General features: G+C 26.6%; 4 protein-coding genes across 7 annotated transcripts; 2 read left to right on the plus strand and 2 right to left on the minus strand.

Moving 5' to 3' along the window:
* Positions 1 to 588: 588 nt before the first annotated feature.
* On the plus strand, positions 589 to 4752 carry LOC141529009 (uncharacterized). Of its 3 annotated transcripts, none has more exons than XM_074245338.1 (3): positions 589 to 889; positions 1063 to 1388; positions 1842 to 4752. In XM_074245338.1, exons 2-3 carry the CDS (start codon positions 1095 to 1097, stop codon positions 3972 to 3974), a joined length of 2427 nt encoding a protein of 808 aa, XP_074101439.1. In that variant the 5' UTR covers positions 589 to 889; positions 1063 to 1094; the 3' UTR covers positions 3975 to 4752. The 3 variants fall into 3 exon arrangements, with proteins under 3 accessions (XP_074101439.1, XP_074101441.1, XP_074101440.1); XM_074245340.1 differs by having other exon boundaries at positions 1848 to 4752; XM_074245339.1 differs by having other exon boundaries at positions 589 to 876.
* Positions 4753 to 5128: 376 nt separating this feature from the next.
* LOC141529010 (uncharacterized) lies at positions 5129 to 8613 on the minus strand. The gene is made up of 5 exons (XM_074245341.1): positions 8221 to 8613; positions 6163 to 7445; positions 5900 to 6091; positions 5624 to 5811; positions 5129 to 5340 (listed from the first exon to the last, which is right to left on the minus strand). Exons 1-5 carry the CDS (start codon positions 8345 to 8347, stop codon positions 5187 to 5189), a joined length of 1944 nt encoding a protein of 647 aa, XP_074101442.1. The 5' UTR covers positions 8348 to 8613; the 3' UTR covers positions 5129 to 5186.
* Positions 8614 to 8802: 189 nt separating this feature from the next.
* Positions 8803 to 11385, plus strand: LOC141529014 (putative E3 ubiquitin-protein ligase UBR7). 2 transcript variants are annotated; one of them, XM_074245345.1, is made up of 4 exons: positions 8803 to 8950; positions 9059 to 9251; positions 9371 to 9562; positions 10504 to 11385. In XM_074245345.1, the coding sequence occupies exons 2-4, from the start codon at positions 9105 to 9107 to the stop codon at positions 11248 to 11250; spliced, it is 1086 nt and encodes a 361-aa protein (XP_074101446.1). In that variant the 5' UTR covers positions 8803 to 8950; positions 9059 to 9104; the 3' UTR covers positions 11251 to 11385. The 2 variants fall into 2 exon arrangements, with proteins under 2 accessions (XP_074101446.1, XP_074101445.1); XM_074245344.1 differs by having other exon boundaries at positions 8818 to 8950; positions 9044 to 9251.
* Positions 11386 to 11393: 8 nt separating this feature from the next.
* Tan (C45 family peptidase tan) lies at positions 11394 to 17172 on the minus strand. The gene is made up of 6 exons (XM_074245343.1): positions 16606 to 17172; positions 14507 to 14704; positions 14052 to 14162; positions 12240 to 12456; positions 11919 to 12159; positions 11394 to 11837 (listed from the first exon to the last, which is right to left on the minus strand). Exons 1-6 carry the CDS (start codon positions 16723 to 16725, stop codon positions 11540 to 11542), a joined length of 1185 nt encoding a protein of 394 aa, XP_074101444.1. The 5' UTR covers positions 16726 to 17172; the 3' UTR covers positions 11394 to 11539.
* Positions 17173 to 18184: the final 1012 nt, after the last annotated feature.

Raw genomic sequence — 18184 nt, forward strand, 5'->3', positions numbered from 1 at the left:
TCCTTTCTTGTCATGAAATAATTTCAAGTATCTAAAAATAGATATTTTTTTTTTATAAATAGAAAAAATAATAACAAAAAGTAATTTGTGTTGTGTTTAAAATGTAGATAATTAACATACATACTCCGAAAAATTATATAATTCATTTAAAAAAATTTTTTTAATAAATTTTTGGCTGATAAATTTGTTTTGTTTTTGTTAATTTACATCAATAAATAATTTTCTTAATTCAATTAAATATTGACAGCTGTATTAAAAAAAAATCTAGCGGCAAAAAAGTCGATAAATTATCAGCTGATAAAAAGTAAACTTAGCGACATCACACGTGCATTATGTATCACATTCATATATATATATATATATATATATATATATATATATATATATATATATATATATATATATATATATATATATATATATATATATATATATATATATATATATATATATATATATATATATATATATATATATATATATATATATATATATATATATATATATATATATATATATATATATATATATATATATATATATATATATATACATATTTTTTTCCAATGAAATAAAAAGATTGTTCTCAACTTGCAAGAGTTTATTCGCGTATAATTCGATCGTGTTTCAGTTCACGGTTGCTCAAGAAAAAAAAAATAAAGAAAAAAAAACATTGAGGCTCAGAGAAGCCATTGAACAAAGAAACGAACCAATATTTTTTGGATGTGACTTGACAATGGAGTCAACTATTAATGTGATGTTGAAAATTAATTGAATATTATGGTAATTTTCAATGTAAATGATTGAGTTATCAAACAAAAAGTACCACGAGATGTAATACAAGCACATCACTAATTGGATTATCAACATTTGTGGGTATGAATATCAGGTATTGTTAGGTTGAGAACCATTTTGTTTTAATTGTTTTTTATTGTCAATTTTTAAAAACATTATTGTTCTTATTTAATTACCAGTTATTTATACAAAAAAAAAGTTTTTGCAACTATAAGAATAATATGAGATTTTTTTATTTACAATAATAATATAGTTTTTTTTCTACAGGTAAAATAGATATTTTAATAAAAAATATCATAATGACCGAGTGCTACCTGGATTTCGATAGAGTTTGTAGAATATGTTTAACAGAATCAACAAATTTAACATCATTGTATTGTAATGATTCGGTACCAGGTGTTTTTCCAAGTTTATCACAGCGTATATCAACATGTGGGGCTATTGAGCTTAATGAAAGAGACGGATTGCCATCGTTAATTTGTGAGAATTGTATTTATAAAGCAAGTGTTGCTCATGATTTTCGTGAACAGTGTCAGAATTCAGATGCACGATTACGTTTGTGTTACGATAAACCAGCTCGTCTACAATTAAGTGTAATTATTTAATCTTAAAATTTTTTTATCGTTCTTTTTGAAGTATTTGCTATTATAATTTAAAATGCATAATTATAGTAAAGAAATTTTAAATTTAAATTTCCGAAATTAAACTTTAGTTCATCTATTTTAATTTCAAGAAAATTTACAAAAATTGATATAAGTATAAATTAGGTTTTCAATTTGGGAGTATCAATTTATTGGAATTACTAGAGTTTCTACAAATTATTAAAAATTTTTTTAATTAAAAAATTTAATTTAATGTTTAAATATGAATATACTAAAAGGAATATTTAAAAGAATAACATTTTTAAAATATTAATTTTACTTTAAATTTCAAACCTTTTTTTCAAAATTTTATTTACATTTTTTTTCTATCTAAAAGAAAACTATTATTTATTTATGATGTTGTTTTATTTTAAATTTTATTATATATTTATTATATTAAAATAGTTGCAGGACTCCAGTACGCAAACAGAAGTTGAAGAGAGAACGATGGCTAAAAATGTAAATTCAAATTATTTTGTAAAACAAGAAATTCAAGGGTTCAATCAAGATTTAAATACAATCGGTGTTTACCAAAATTCCCAAGTTGAAGTTACAAACAATCAAATAGTTTCTGACGATAAACTATTCCTATGTAATATTGGCTACCAAACGAAAGAATTAGAAAAACAGCCAGTTCTTGAATCGACTCAGCATCAAAATCAGCAGCATCAACACCAACACCAACTCCAACATCAACATCAACATCAAGAACTCGATCATCAAGATATTCAACATCAAGTATTAATACCAGAGCAGCAACAAGTTTCTATAGCTGTCGCTATTGAAACAGAGCAACAATTACCAAATTCTGTTACAATAGCTGAAATGAAACCAACGGTTACACAATACGTGGACAACGATTTGTTGGTTAATAACGATGACAGTGTTGAAGACGAAGATCTTGAGGATGAAGAAGAAGAAACTGAAATTCCAGCTGACGGATTTAACAAAGAGCAAGACATTGCAATTGATTTACACGAACATAAGTGGGAAGAAGAATCAGAGGAATTAGTGCCTAGCAAAAGATTGACGCGCAAGGCTAAGGATATTGCCGGTAAATCATACAGCGTTGATGAAATTGATGAAGATTTACCTGATAATAACGATGACGACGACGATGAGCCAAAATTCAAGTGTAAAGTTTGTTCGAAACGATACAACACATCGAAAGGCTTGAAAAATCATGCCCAAGTTCATGATAAAAAACACAAATGCCCCGTGTGTTTAAAGTCGTTCTACAACCTTGAGAATATGGAAAAACATGTTAAAATTCATGAATCTAAGCCTCATGCGTGTCAACTGTGTCATACATGTTTTGCTAAGCCGCAGACCTTGGTTCGGCATCTCAAGAGTCATTCGGATAAAATTCAGGGTAGCAATAATAATAGTATAAAGAGCAATGAAAACGGAACAATAACGATCGTAAGAACTGAAGATACTGAGGACGACGATGACGATCGTGACGGTTTTCAGACAAATGAAACCGATGAATTCGACAGTGCGCCTGGTCTGTACAAGTGCAGTGAATGTAATCAGTTTTGTTCGACATTGAAGAATCTCAAAAGACATTCATTGATTCACGGTGATAAAAAATATTCCTGTACGGTTTGTAAAAAATATTTCTTCCGACCAGATACGTTGAAGAAACATGCTGAAAAACATGGTCACGGTTTACTGGACAATTTGTCAGACGAGAACAAATTGTATGAGTCCGACGATGAAACATTCAATCGCAGTAATACGCTGGCTAATAATATCAACGGCAATGGGACCAATGATACTGATAATAAAAAGGTTGACAGTGATGAAGACGGTTCTGGGGAGTACAAGTGTCAGCATTGCGACAAAGTTATGGCAACTAAAAAAGGATTAAGACGGCATGTGTCGATGCATAAGCCAAAAGCAGAGCCAGTAACCTGTGAAATTTGTAAAAAAGTGTGTGCTAGTCAAGCTAGACTGGTTCTTCATCAAAGAACACACAATAAACCTAAGGAAAAAGTACCGCGGGAATATCTCTGTCATATATGCAGTAAAGTATATCCAAGTAATTCATCACTGACCTATCACATGAGAACACATACTGGAGTAAAACCTCATGTGTGTCAAACATGTAACAGCGGTTTTACAACAACGACCAGTCTCGCTAATCACATTCGAATCCATACTGGTGATAAACCCTTCGTTTGCCACGTATGTAGTGCTGCATTTGCTGTAAGCTCGGCCTTCAGACGTCACTTAACTCGTCATACCGGAGAAGCCAATTATCTTTGTAAAACTTGCGGCAAGGCATTCAAAAGACTCAGCACACTGAAGGAACATACCTATACACATTCGGGAGAAAAACCTTATGTTTGTAAAACATGTGGTGCTGCTTACAGCCACAGTGGAAGTTTATTTGCTCATCAAAAACGTTGCAGAGTACAGTATGGTGAAATGGTTACTTCTGAGAATAATCATTCACATGTACCACATCATATTCACGTTAATAATGTACAGACAGCGGTCAGATCACTTGCAGTTATCGGACAAATATTTTAATTATTTCATTTTATTTTTATTATTATTATCATTTATTATTTACTTATCATTAATAGATTGATATTTTTACAACATTTATTACTGTTGAGAGGACTATTTTACGAAAAAAAAATTACTTTGCTTTAGTATAGCGAAATTATTATTTGAATTTAAATGTAAATCTTTGATTTATCTAAATAATATGATATTTTTAAATTGAGATAGATTTAGTATACGATAAAACTGTAGATATGATATTGTTCTCCATATCGATTCAGTGATAATATTCTTCATCGGAAGGAGACTGGATTGTATAATTAATATTGTAATAATATTAATAATTACAATTATAACTATATTATTTTTTTTAATATTTAAGATATTACCGAATCGCTGCCTCATCAAATCTATAAACTATTGAATTATAAATATTGTTTTTTACTCAGTCTGAATAATGATGACGGCTTCATGTAGTGATTTTTACTTTAAAAAAATTAACAGAGTTTATTCATTTTATTAGAATTTAATTATAAAATTTGTAGTTAATATTATGCAGCTTAAAACAATTTATTGTACTGTACAAATAAGTAGTATAATTTTTTATACTACAATAATTATAAATGTTTTTTGTAATAGTCATTTTGTAACTCTTGTAGAATTTTTCTCCAGCTGTTGGAAATTTTATATAAGAAAAAAATTTTTAATTTAAACTGCGATGTGAGAACGATTACTTTTAATAGATAAGTTTTACTGAACAAAAATGTATGTATACTTTTTTCTATAAAGTTGCTTCAATAATTTTTACGACTTATTCAATTTATTTATTCTATAGTATAAAAATTTTTATGACAATCATTAATATGATCTAATTAATATTTTAAAAATTAATTTTTTTTTTTTTAATTAAATTTTTAGGCATTTTACATTTTCAGTCTGGCTTTGGATTTTGGATTTCAAAAAAAGTTATGAAATAGAAAATTTAAACAAGATTACACGACACATATTTTAAAACAACAGTTTCTTTTATAAAAACTGCTAGCTTTTTATTAATCATTTCACTAAAATACCAGCAATAAAAATAATTTAAAGACTCGAAAACTTTAAAATTAGTATTGATCTATACTAAATAAAAATTGGCTTTACACGATTATTATTCAGATGTTTAAATTAACACATTAACTTAGTTTAACAAATTTTACAGCACTTGAAAAATATTTATAAGCCATTATTATTTTAATCGGAATCAGATTCTTTTGTGAGCTTCTGTATCCGTCGCCATACTGATTGTCTAGTTCTGTTTAGTCGTTTAGCTAAAACTACTTGTGGATGCTTAACTGTTGGATCATTTATTGTTTTCAATATGATATCATCTTCTTCTTTAGTATACCTGTAATAAGAAAAATAGTTTTATGTATTTACTGTTATTAGTTTAATTCAGCTCATTCTTCCGCAACAAATGTAAATTCCAGTTTTATTTTTTCAGAAATAATAATTTAATATAAAAATTTCTCATATAATAATTCTGCTCATGCAGACATTTGTCAAAATAATAACTTTAAAATAAAATAAAAAATCAAAAAAAAATATGTTGACTTAAGAATTGTTGTATCAAAAAAGTTATCATGTGAGAAATTATTAATTAAGATAAGACTAATCATTAATAAATTTACCTGCTTTGCTTGTGAGTCCCATATAAATTTTTAAATCTTCCAAAGACACTGTAAAGAGAACGATTAGGCAACCCATGTGCTAAAAATTGAATGAACTTTCTTCGTTCTTCAACTTTCGAGATGAAATAAAAACCTTTACGTTTCCGGAACGTAAACGGATGGACTAAAGATCTTTTCCAATTATGTACCTAAATAAGTGTGTATAATTAATAACTTATCATTATATGTACATAGCATTCGTAATACTGGTGGATAATATCCAATTTTATAAATTACCTTGCAAAATTTTTTCCAATTGTGAACAATCCGGTTGTCTTCATCTGGAGAGAAAACTCCAAGCTTCAAAGGCGCATATTTTTGAAAACGTTCTTTTTCTTCTTTGCTAAGTGAACGAGTGCCTGCATGTTTTTCTACGTTGTGTTGTGGCAAGACATGATGAATTAGTTTTACCACAAGCTCTGATAGTTGCTGAAACAAAAAAGTATATTGAAGTCAAACTTTAATTGAAGATATGAAAAAGTGATGTACAATTTACTAACCTTTGACTGACGTATATTTAATTGCTGGAACTGAAGTTCATCTTGCTCATCATCAGACTCAGTCATAATTTTCGCAAGTTTAGGGTGTTGCTCAAATATTGACTTGTGTCTTCTTTTCCTTGGTAGTGTTTCTTCTTCGTCATAATCTTCATCGTCTTCTTCGTCGGAAAGTTCGGAATCTGAAATGTTTTGTTCCATTCGAATTCTTTGTTCCCCAATTTTTTTAGCGATTGTATTACTTTTCGGCTCTTCTTCTCTAAAACTTTCTTCACTGCTATTCGAACTATTTGAATCAATTTCATTATCAGAGCTCGACTCATTATCACTTTTATTATTCAACTCAGTCTTTTTTGGGTTCTTAAATTCTTTAACTTTTTCTTCAGTTACAATCTCACTAGATTCAGAACTCGACTTTTTCTCCTTTTTTGAATTTTTCTTGCCTTTTTCTTTCGACGAATTTACAGTAGAATCAGTTTCCAATTTTTTTTTCTTCTTCATTTTCAATTTATCCACATGCTCGGTAAGTTCTTGCTTTTTGAATTTAATGTTGCCAGATGAGGGATCTATATTTTCATCTCTTTGTTCTTGTTCTTTTAATTTCTTCTTCTTCTTTTTCTCAGTTTTAGCTAAGTCTACAGATTTATCAACTGAATGAAACTCAATTTTTATAGAGTCACTGTCTTCAGAACGTTCAATATCATGTTTACGTTTTTTCTTCTTTTTTATTTCATCATTAGTATCTTCTTGTGAATTCTGATTTTGAATCAAATCATTTTCAGCAGATTCTCGTTGACGTTTATGTTTTTTCTTTTTTAAAATTTCATTTGTTTCTACTGTATTTCCAATACTACATTCTTCACTATTTAAATTATCAATTTGCACATAATTTTCATGTGATTTCTTCTTTTTCTTCTTTTTAACCTCACCTTCATCATCAATTGTACTTGGATTAATTCTCTCGAGTTTCAATCCGTTTTTATTTGTCATTTCCGTACTTGAATCTTGATCACTCTCAATATCTTTCTTCTTTTTCTTTTTCTTCTTTTCTTTTTTTACATATGATTCATCAGACTGATTATCAACAATGGGCTCTTGTGTTATATTGTTAAAAACTTTATTTTCATCGAAAATATTTTTTTTCTTTTTTTTACTTTTTTGAACTTTTTCATCTTCTTCACTGACCAACTTTTTTTTTATCTTCTTTTTCTCAATATTAGAATCTGTTGACTCATTCGTTTCAGAATCAATTACTTCAGTCTCAACTGTCTTTGGAAGTTTAACATCTGTAAAAAAATCATATTTATTACCAAAAAGTACAACAACAACTGAAAATCAAATTAAGCTTAGATAATTTATAATTAACTAATTGATTAATGAAATCAGTAACTAGACCAAAAAACTTGGCAGCAGTGGAGGACTTTTTTTTTAGCACCATCGGGGATCGCGTGTAACTTAAAAAATATTTAATTTTTTTCTTCAAAAATTTTAAAACAATTAAAACACTTAAAAAAAAATATACGAAAATTAACGTAGCAGATAGTTGATAATTTTAATAATTTTTGTAACAAATAAATTATGGCCAAAAAAATTTATAAAAAAAATTGACATTTAGAAATTTTAAAAAACTAGAAATGCAATTTTTCAAAAATAATTTTTTGGAAGAAATTTATTTGTAAAAAAAATAAAAAAATTGTTAAGTGAGTGCTAACTTTAATGTCATAAAAAATACATAAAAATTATTTCGAAGAAAATTGATGTTTAATGTTAGTTCTTTTAAAAATTTCCGATTTTATAATTAAGATTTTTCAATTGTTCCTGTTTTTTATATTCACTTCTGGGAACCTTATATTACGAAAAAATAAAAAATGACACTAAAATCAGCAGACACGACCTTTTTTTGGATTTTATGTAACAAATACAGTTTCAGAATACTGTTAATAATTTTTTTCGTCGTAATTTATTTGTTAAAAAATCCTATCAATTATCGAATGTCTTTCGATTTTAGTATCATAAAAAAAAATTACTTTCTATTTTGAAAAAAGTCCAGAAATTTCTTACCATCTTCATAATTTATTTTACATTTTTTGTTATCCGTACATTGGGAGTTCTCTGAGGACGAATATTCTTGTTCCAAAAAACCCGCTTTGTGTTTTTTGTCATTTCGCTTTAATTTTTTTTCACTCATCCTTGAACGATTTTTTTTGCCAACTATTCCTCAAAAATTTAAATAAACAATTTGTAAGTATTGTTTGACAATCAGTAAAAAAATTTCTTTTGACACTATAATCCATCAACAGAACACGTGCTAGTGTTTTTAAGGTTACGAAAATATACAACACTGAAGTTGACAGATATTAAATTTTTTTTTTTGAATTTTATAGCAATTAAATTATTTAAAAAAATTTAATTAAAAAGTTTCACATGTAAAAATTAATTAAAATTACAAGTGAAAATTTTTAGAAGCATTTTTTTATTGTAATTAATTTGTTAAAAAAATTTTTAAAATTGACAGCTGACCGCTAACTTCAGTATTATGACAATATATTTGTATACTTACACAAAATTAATCAACAGTCGATATATTAACGCAAAGTATAATATATGACCAGAAGTTTCCTAAAACTTCCACGAGAAGCCAAGCACTTGAAAACACTATAGAAATTAATTTTGAGCGGGAATAGTGAGTTAGTATTCATTTGTACACAACCACAATACTTGTATCTGGTGGCCATTGACGCTTTTGTAGGGTCTGTCAGAAATAGCTTGGAAAAAAATTATCTGTCAAAAAGTAAGTAGTAAATGTTATTATTATTAAAATATTATTTTAAAGCAACAATCAATACTATATTAATCACTTGTAATTAAACTTTTGATGAAATAGATTAAATAATTATAGACAGAACATAAAAACGTGAAAGTCAATAGGAAGCAAGACGAGAAATATGGCCAATACATCAAAGAATGTTGAAAACTGCGAAGAAGATAATTCAGTCACCATGCTGGATGTTTTGCAAGAAGCAAACCAGCTTGAAGAAGATGCCAATGCTGTACTAGGAGCATCTGATGACGGCAACTGTACTTATAATAAGGTGAATATATTTTTCTCTTGTTCTCAATAACACTCCATCTTGTTTGGCTTGTAAACTCCTTTATTTTTTATGTAATATTTTTGTTTAAATATTTAATTGATAATTGTTTATTGTAATAGGGCTACATTCGTCAAGCACTCTATGCTTGTAAAACATGTTGTCCTAATGAACAAGATCTAGCTGGTGTCTGTTTGGCTTGCAGTTTCCATTGTCACGAAGGCCACGATCTTGTTGAATTGTACACCAAGAGAAATTTTAGATGTGACTGTGGAAATACTAAGTTTGGAGAAAAAAAATGTTCATTAGATCCTGTAAGTATACTTCTTTTTTTTTTTTAATATCCAATTATTATCAATAGAAAAATATCAATGGCTTGTTAAGACAATTTGTTTAATGTAAATATAATAATGACACTGAAGTGACAGACATTAAAAATTTTTTAATAATTTTATAGTAATGTAATAGTTATGAAATAAGTTTAATAGAAAAATTTTACATGTGAAAATTAAAAAAAATTATTGCAATGGATTTGTTAGAAAAATTGTAAAAATTGACAGTTGTCAGCTAACTTCAGTATTATACTTATATAGTAGTGTTTTTAGACACATGAAAGTAGTAAATTTAATTTTTTTTTTTTTTTTTTTTTTTTTCCCAAAATAAATACTACATATTTTAATCATTCACTGAAGCATTATTTTTAAAATTTATTATTGACTAGTTACTATGCTAAATTAAAAAAAAAATTGCTTACTTATTTTACGCTATCTATAATTATGTCTTAATGAAATATAACTTAAGTTTCGTTTTAATTTTAAAAATACTATTAGTTATATTTTTTTGAACTTTTCCAATTAATCAATTCAATTTTAAAGAAATAACATTAAAAATTCTAAAGCATTATTTTTAAACTCATTTATAGAAAGAAATGAAACAGTATATAATTTTCAAAATTGTGAGGAATATTTAAAAAAAGTTTATCAATACTTTTGAGTTAGATTATTTTAAATTACATGAATATAAATGATCTTTATTTATATGAGTACAAATAAAATAAATAATTAAAACGTGACATTTAGAAATTAAAAAAACTTTATTTGATCGTAAACTTTAAAAATTACAAAGAATTGATTTCTCAAGTATCAATTACTAAAAGTAATAATGAAGATACCTAATTAGAAATATTGAAAGTAATTTAAACAAAATTGAAGACAGTTTTTACCTTCAGTATTATATTCATTATTTTTTTTAATAGTGCAAAGCAGCCGAGAATAAAGAAAACAAATACAACCAAAACTTCAAGGGAGTCTACTGTATCTGTTCAAGACCGTACCCAGATCCTGAAGCTACGACTGATGATGAAATGCTACAGTGTGTGATTTGTGAGGATTGGTATCACTCCAAGCACTTGGGTAGTCCTGAAGAAGAGATACCCGAGGACGATTCATTTGAGGAAGTTATTTGCAAGGATTGCATGAGTAAGCATGATTTTCTCAGGAATTACGCCGCCAAGCATTCCTATAGCAAAACAAAGAAGAATTCTGTAAATAATAAAGAGGATGTTGACGTTACCAGCCCACCCTCAGAAATATGTACAATGCCAGAAAAACCGTCCACGGAAAAAACTGGTGCTTGTTTCTGGATTGAAGGCTGGCGCTCGTTACTCTGTGTTTGTGAAAATTGCAAAAAATTGTACGACGAACAACAGGTTAGTTTTCTTCTTGATCCAACTGACAGTGTACAAGCTTACGAGGAAGCCGGCAAAGTCGGATCCAGTGAGTCTCAGTATGAAAAGGGCATGAAAGCTTTGGCGTCACTTGGACATGTTCAGCAGGTGAACGCAATTGAAGAGTACAATAATATGAAAGAAAAACTGAAGGAATATTTACAAAAGTTTGCTGAAAATAAAAAAGTTGTCCGTGAAGAAGACATTAAAGAATTTTTCTCAGCAATGACGTCTAATAAAAAATCTAAAGTTATTGTACCATCATTTTGCCGCTAATTTTTTAAAATTATTATTTTTTATTTACATCATTTTTCTCAATTTTTCATTTTGATATTTACATTTTACTTGGTATTTTTCGATTGTAAATTCAGCATTATGTAACGTAATAAAAAAAATGAAAGGAAAAAAAAATTAATGGCTTTTATAACTGATAAGTTTATTATCAATCATTAGTATAGCCTGGATGATTTTTTACTTGCACTATTTGCAGTGGAAAATTATAACGATTGCTCAGTAATTAATAATTAGTCATTAGTAATTATCGAAATGAATTAATTAAAATTATTTAAAATGTTTCTGTACGTATAGGTAAAACAACTAATGGCTCATTGAATTTTGGTTTATCGGCGTAAATAGACCAAGTTCTTTTAACACAATCGAATATTCCAGTTGCTATCGTCTTAACGTAATCATCTGGCCCGAACTCTTGATAAACACGGTACTCGCTATCTGTTTGGTCGGTGAGTATTTCTATGACTTCACGGCGAGTTCGAGGTCGCTGATGTCGCAATATTGCTGCCATTCGATGTTCGCTACTTGGTATAATCACACCGTCTACTTCGGGTACTTTTAATCGAAGATATCTGCAATTATTGCTCATAATTAGACGGATGTCGATTTCAAATGACTAAATGTACTTATATATTTAAATAATTAATGCTTACTTATTGCAGTGAAATATGTTTTCACCGGGACTAGCAGTAAGAATACTTAGTTGTGATTCATCTGAATTTTTTTCAACTGGACCAACTTCAGCGTTGTGAAACATTCTATCGCCTTCTTGCTCTAAAAATGTCATGTTCACTGAAAAACCTTCCGCGGCGCCGTATCCTTTGTTTCTCAGGGTCTGTTGAGCTTGAACAAAATTTTCTACGCCAAGAAGAGCTCGAGCTAGGAAATATCGTGCTAAAATATTGTTTTGTTTCATTAATATTTATATAAATTATAACTAGAAATAAATGAATATTTATGATATTAGGTCATACGAGTTTTTCCTGATCTCAGCGTTTTTGCACTCAAAGTGTTGATACTGAGCACTAAGCCGTGATAATTGTATCCCATTGTGTAACCAGGAAGAAATCCTGCGTATGAGAGGGAGGAAAATTTTTCTTTTTTGTATCCAGGTTCGTTTATGTCTGCGCAAACTATATACCAATAATTTAAAGTTTCACTCAAAGCATCTTCGTTGTGCCCTAAAATTTCCTGTAAATAAATAATAATAAGAGAATTTTTTTTAACAATAACTTTTATAGAAAAATACTTTAAAAGTAGAATCCAGAACAAAAACCGCAGTAATACATTTAATTGTAATAATTTTTTTTTTATAGTTATTTCAAGCTATTACAAATTTTTTTTTTAATTATTAGTTAATGCTTCATATCTCAATATGCTGACTTACCGTTGTATCTTTGTTAGTTATTTACAAGTGAGGTCAACCCCATTTTGGGCCATAACTAGGTAAAAAATTAACATTTTCAAATTTTTTTTTTTAATTCTGCTTGCATTTATGATAAAAATTGTCGTGAAAGAAAAAGATAAAGATTTCGATACCTTTTTTGCCTTCAGAAATTGGAAAAAATTTTGGCTCTAATGTTTTTGGATAAAATTTCTATTTTATCTTTTTTTGATGTTTTTAACATGATTTTTTTTTTTTTTTTTTTAACGAACAATTTTAAAATGAAAAGTTAAATATCACAATTTTCTAAAAAATTTATAAATTTTTTTGAAAATTTGTTAAAATTGTGATAATCAACTTTTTTTTTAATTGTTCATTTTTTTTATGTATTTTAAAAAAAAAAAAAAATATATCAATGAAATCAAATCGAAATTTCGTTCAAAAAAATGAAAATTAAAATGGTTGACCACACTTGCAATTATTTACCGTGTCTTTTTTATGGTAAATTCATGATGTCATTTTATCTTATGTTTTATTAATGTCATTATATCAATTAAAAAATTGGATTTATTGTTCAATTACCTTTGAAAATCTCTAAAAATATCTGTATCTAGTTTTCTTCGAAGGGTAAAAATTTAATATCCTTTTTTTATAGTATTATTACAAATAGAATTAAACATATAAAAAAAAATCATCTTTTGCAATTTCTTACAATTAAATATTCAAATTTTTCTACCTATTTTAAATGACATTTGAAATAAAATAAATTATTTTTCAACATTAACATAATATTAAATCAATGCCTTTTAAAACATTTAGTATTTGATAGTTAAATGTCCTTGAATTAATACAGGTTAAAATTTTTATTTGTATTACATTCATTAATAATTATTGCGTTGTTATTTAGACAGACATGATAATTAATATACGGATTAAACATTCATTTACTAGCAATATTTGTTAAGAAAAATTATTGAGCAACTTAAATTTTATAACAATTAAAAATAAATAATTAATAATTAGATGTAAGTTATTTTTGGTAAACAGTAATCACTTAAATATCCTCGAATCATAGATTTAAATTCTTTGCTAAAAACTTGTTCCGTTATGTAATAAAAAATTAAATTTAACTCTAAAATTCATACATTTATTCATTATTACAAATCGCTTCGAAAATAATGTAGGCCGTACATTAATTAAATTCTTTCTTTAATTCAATTCCAATTACATAATATTATTGCTAGTATGCAAATATAATTTTCAGGTATGTTACTTTATCGCATTTTTTCAAACATCTAAATTATTACGACTTACTAAAATTTCCTACAATTATAATATAAATACAATTATATAACTATTCGATTAACTATTAATAAAAAAAAAAATAAATAAATAATTATACCTGTCCAGGATAATTGCAGACGATAGATGAGCATCCAACAGGCTGTTTAGTACTCGCCATTTCTCCGTTGACGACATTGGGAACAATATCATCGAGATGCATAAGAAATAGCTGAAAAATAAATAATTACAATAATGATAATTGTCACAATTGATAAACCGTGACCACTATCAAGGTTGAGTAATAAAAAAAAAAAATAATTATTAAATGTCAGGAAAGTATCTGTGTAGACTCAAGATATGTCTACACGTGGCAGTCTTACTCATTAGTCATTATATTTAACATCTTATTGCAAAAAATATAGCTTTGAATTACCATATTTATGAAGATCATATCATAACTCATTAATAATTGCAATCACTCTTTCAGAAGACAACTAAATTTGATTATGAGATATTGTACTTTATTTTTATTGTTATTACGGTAATGAAAAATAATGAAACATGAAACCTTACCTTGTAAAATGGTACATTTGCGCCAGCAGCTGTACCTTCAATTTCCCGTACATATTGCGGAAATTGTTTTTTAACGCACTCTAATGTTTCATCGTAGACTTTTTTTCCTTCTTCAGTGCTGTACGCCGCCAAATATGTCTCGTTTAGCGGTTTGTAGCAATCTACAAACTCGTTTATTATTTGAGCAAAAGTACGACCCTGAAAGTATTTTAGAGAAAATTTTATTACATTTATTGTTAATGAAATAGATAATATATGGTGAAATAAAATAAACAAGTTGTCGCGAATAAATAATGTTTAGAATGGTGTAACATACACACTCGGAGTATGATTTTAATCTGAGTGTCAATAAAGTAACTGAACAATGACAATATAATACATAAGTTTTAAAAAAGTACATTGTTTCAGGGTGTATCAATTATCGATTGAAATAATTTATCGTGATTGTTGACGTGCTGAATTTATTATTTATCCGTCTATTTTTTATTTTAATTAGCCCATGAATCATTTTACTATTCAATCGTTATGTAATAACTTATTAGGTGAGATATAAATTTTATACCACGGTATTAAATTTTTTAAAAATGTTGATTAGTCTAAATTATGTATTGATAAAGATAACAATATTAGTCGGATATTTTTTAATGAATGTATTAAAGATAAAGTTTATTTTATTCGGAATTTAAAAAACAGTATTTGTTCTGCTCTACTGTCTACGTAATAAATGTTTTATTTTCTTCGGTGGATTAAAATAATAAAATTTACAAGGATTAAATATTTTTAACTAAAGTATCTAACTTTAAAAAAATTATCGAGGTGATAATATGTTTTAAATCTTTTTGTGAAGATAAATATATTTTTTCACTTCATATTTCTTATGATGTTTTTATTACTGTGTATTAAAAAAATAATAACTTTTATAAATTATACAGTTATATGTATCTTTATGAAATGAATACATATCAGGTTTTTTACGGATGAAATTCAAAACTGTGATTTTATACGTTGCATAATTTAATTTTATAATGATCACTACAAAATAAATTAAAAAAATTTTTTGGTTCTATTATTTTTTGGTGTGATCTTTAATTTTTTTCACTTATAATTATTTAAATTTATAATAACTGTATATTGTTATTGTAAAAACTAAAAAATATGAAAAATAAACTACAATTTAGATGACACTGAAGTTAGCAGACGTCTAAAAATTTTTGATTATTTTTTTAAAATAAATTACAACTAAAAAAATATTTCTAAAAAATTGTGCTTGTAGTTTTTTACAAATGAAAATTTTTTTTTAATTGTTTAATTGAAATTTCTTCAATAAAAAATTTCTAAAAATTTTGAAATGTCAGCTAACGTCATTTTCATTAATTTAGCTTATTAAAAAAAAACTACAAAATTATTTCAAGGTAAAATAATTGTTAAAAATTAATAAACCCCAGTGTGATGTAAATAAGTGGAATGTTTAATTTCTAAGATATGATCACAAATAATTTACCAAAAATCTACATTGTTTTCAAGCTTTAAAATTTATAATAAATTATAAGGAAAACTTTTTGTAAAAAATAAAAGTTCAAATAAAAAAGTCCCAATTAATTTGATTATTTCTACTAAACTTAACACAGAATTTCAATTTAAAATCAAAATTGACAATTATTTGCTCACAAAATACATAATTTTAGATATTATACCGAAATTTCACACCGAAAACTCACACTAAATCAATTCCGTAAAACTTTTGAAACTATTTTTACAACCAAAACTTCTTACAGCTTCTTATTAAATTTTTTTCCATAGTGGGCGTGTGTAGTATCAAATAAATTAAAAGCATGTAATACTTTAACAAAAGTATGATACTGAAGTTGACAGACATTAAAAATTTTTTCTAAATTTTATAACAATTAAATTATTAAAAAAAAATTTAATTAAAAAATTTTACATGTTAAAATTGATAAAAATTATGAGCGAAAATTTTTAGAAGCATTTTTTTATTGTAATTGATTCGTTATTAAAATCTTTAAAATTGACAGCTGACAGCTAACTTCAGTAGCATACAAAAGTTTAAAAAAAAAATGAATTCTGGAAAATTAACTTACAATATCAAAACCAATTTCATAATGAGTTCCTCGAGTATAAATGATTGGAACAGCATTTCTTCTTCCAATATCTTTCTTAAAGTCACACGAATCGTTATTACATTTTATAATTGTTGCCATTTTATAATTATACTAATATTTTACAAAATGTGCTTAGCAATGTTTATCAGCACAAAAAATAAAACTTGTAGTATCGAAATAGTTGTTGACAGATACTCGTTTGTAAATAAAATGAGTGAAAATTTTTCTAAACTTCTGAAACTTGATAGTCAAAGTAAGTCAATAACAGTTTATGTTTATTCTACTGATAATAATAACAAGGCCTCGGTGCTTAGATACTAATTAAAAGTTAACCGATGTAATGTTTTAAACTAGTTAAGGAAAATAAACAGATAAAAAATGACGAGTTAAAATTATTTAGAAACAGAAACAAAAATAAGAAAAATTAATTTAGAAAAATAAATAACTAAGTTAAGATTTAATAATGACGAAGGTTCAAACAAGACTGAGATTTTCAAGCGTTGGAACCATTTACGTGAATGGACGGAGGACACTAATATGCCTAAGCTCTTATCGACTTACTCCCTGCAAAAGCAATTCAACTGGCTCGAGTACGAGAACGAGTACGAGTACGACACGGCTTCTATTCGTTGTGCTGTAGTAGCTATTGTCATTTATAATCTTAATGCAATTACAACCTTGACTCGAGATGTTTGATTGTTGATTTGCCTCCCAAGGATTATGTTTATAAAGTTTAAATTATCTAATGTAATAAAACTTGTGACGTACTCAGTCGATGTCATTGTTGATGAAGTCATAAATCTCTTTTGAATTTTTATCCAATTTTATTTGTTTCTTATTTTCTTATGTTATTATTTTACCATCTAAATTGCGTAACTTCTATTCAATATATTGCATTAATCAGTTCGATTCCATATATAGCATTTGTATGGAATTATAGTTACCTTGATTAGTCGATTATTTATTGATAAAATCTCTTTGTTTGATACTATAGTGACAGTTGATAAAGATCGACAATCTACAGCAAGCATCAGTGTGTCGATCATTACTTATTATTATTATTCGCTTTTTGCTACACTTTTACTATTGTCTGACTTTACTGAGCTTTTACCACTGCTGATAAAACCTTCATCGATCATTTGTAGAATTTTTCATTGAAAGTTTCATTATAAAATATATTCTTCAATTTAATTGACTTTAAATTATACAAAATAATTATTGTAATGCAATGTTTTGAAAATAAAATTTTAATTTTATAAATCAACTTTTGAATAAAACAAATTCACAAATTTATATTTTGCATTAAAAAAAAATGGTTGTCTGCAAAGTCGGTTTGTAGATGATAGTTTTACGTGATAACTTCATAAAGAAGCATTGATGAAAAATTGCATACTTATATGAATTTTATCCAATACGAAGAAGGAGTTAATTAAAAGTTACAATTTTTTGTCGATAAATTAATATTTATTTACACTTGTTAATTCAAATATTTTTTTATTTTATTTTATTATTAAATATTTTATTAATTTATCGTTTATAATTACTATTAATTTATTTA

The sequence above is a fragment of the Cotesia typhae genome, unplaced genomic scaffold, assembly GCF_013202065.1.
Source record: "Cotesia typhae breed Kobodo isofemale line unplaced genomic scaffold, CoteBio_Ctyphae contig_44, whole genome shotgun sequence".
In the NCBI taxonomy this organism is placed as follows: Eukaryota; Metazoa; Arthropoda; class Insecta; order Hymenoptera; family Braconidae; genus Cotesia; species Cotesia typhae.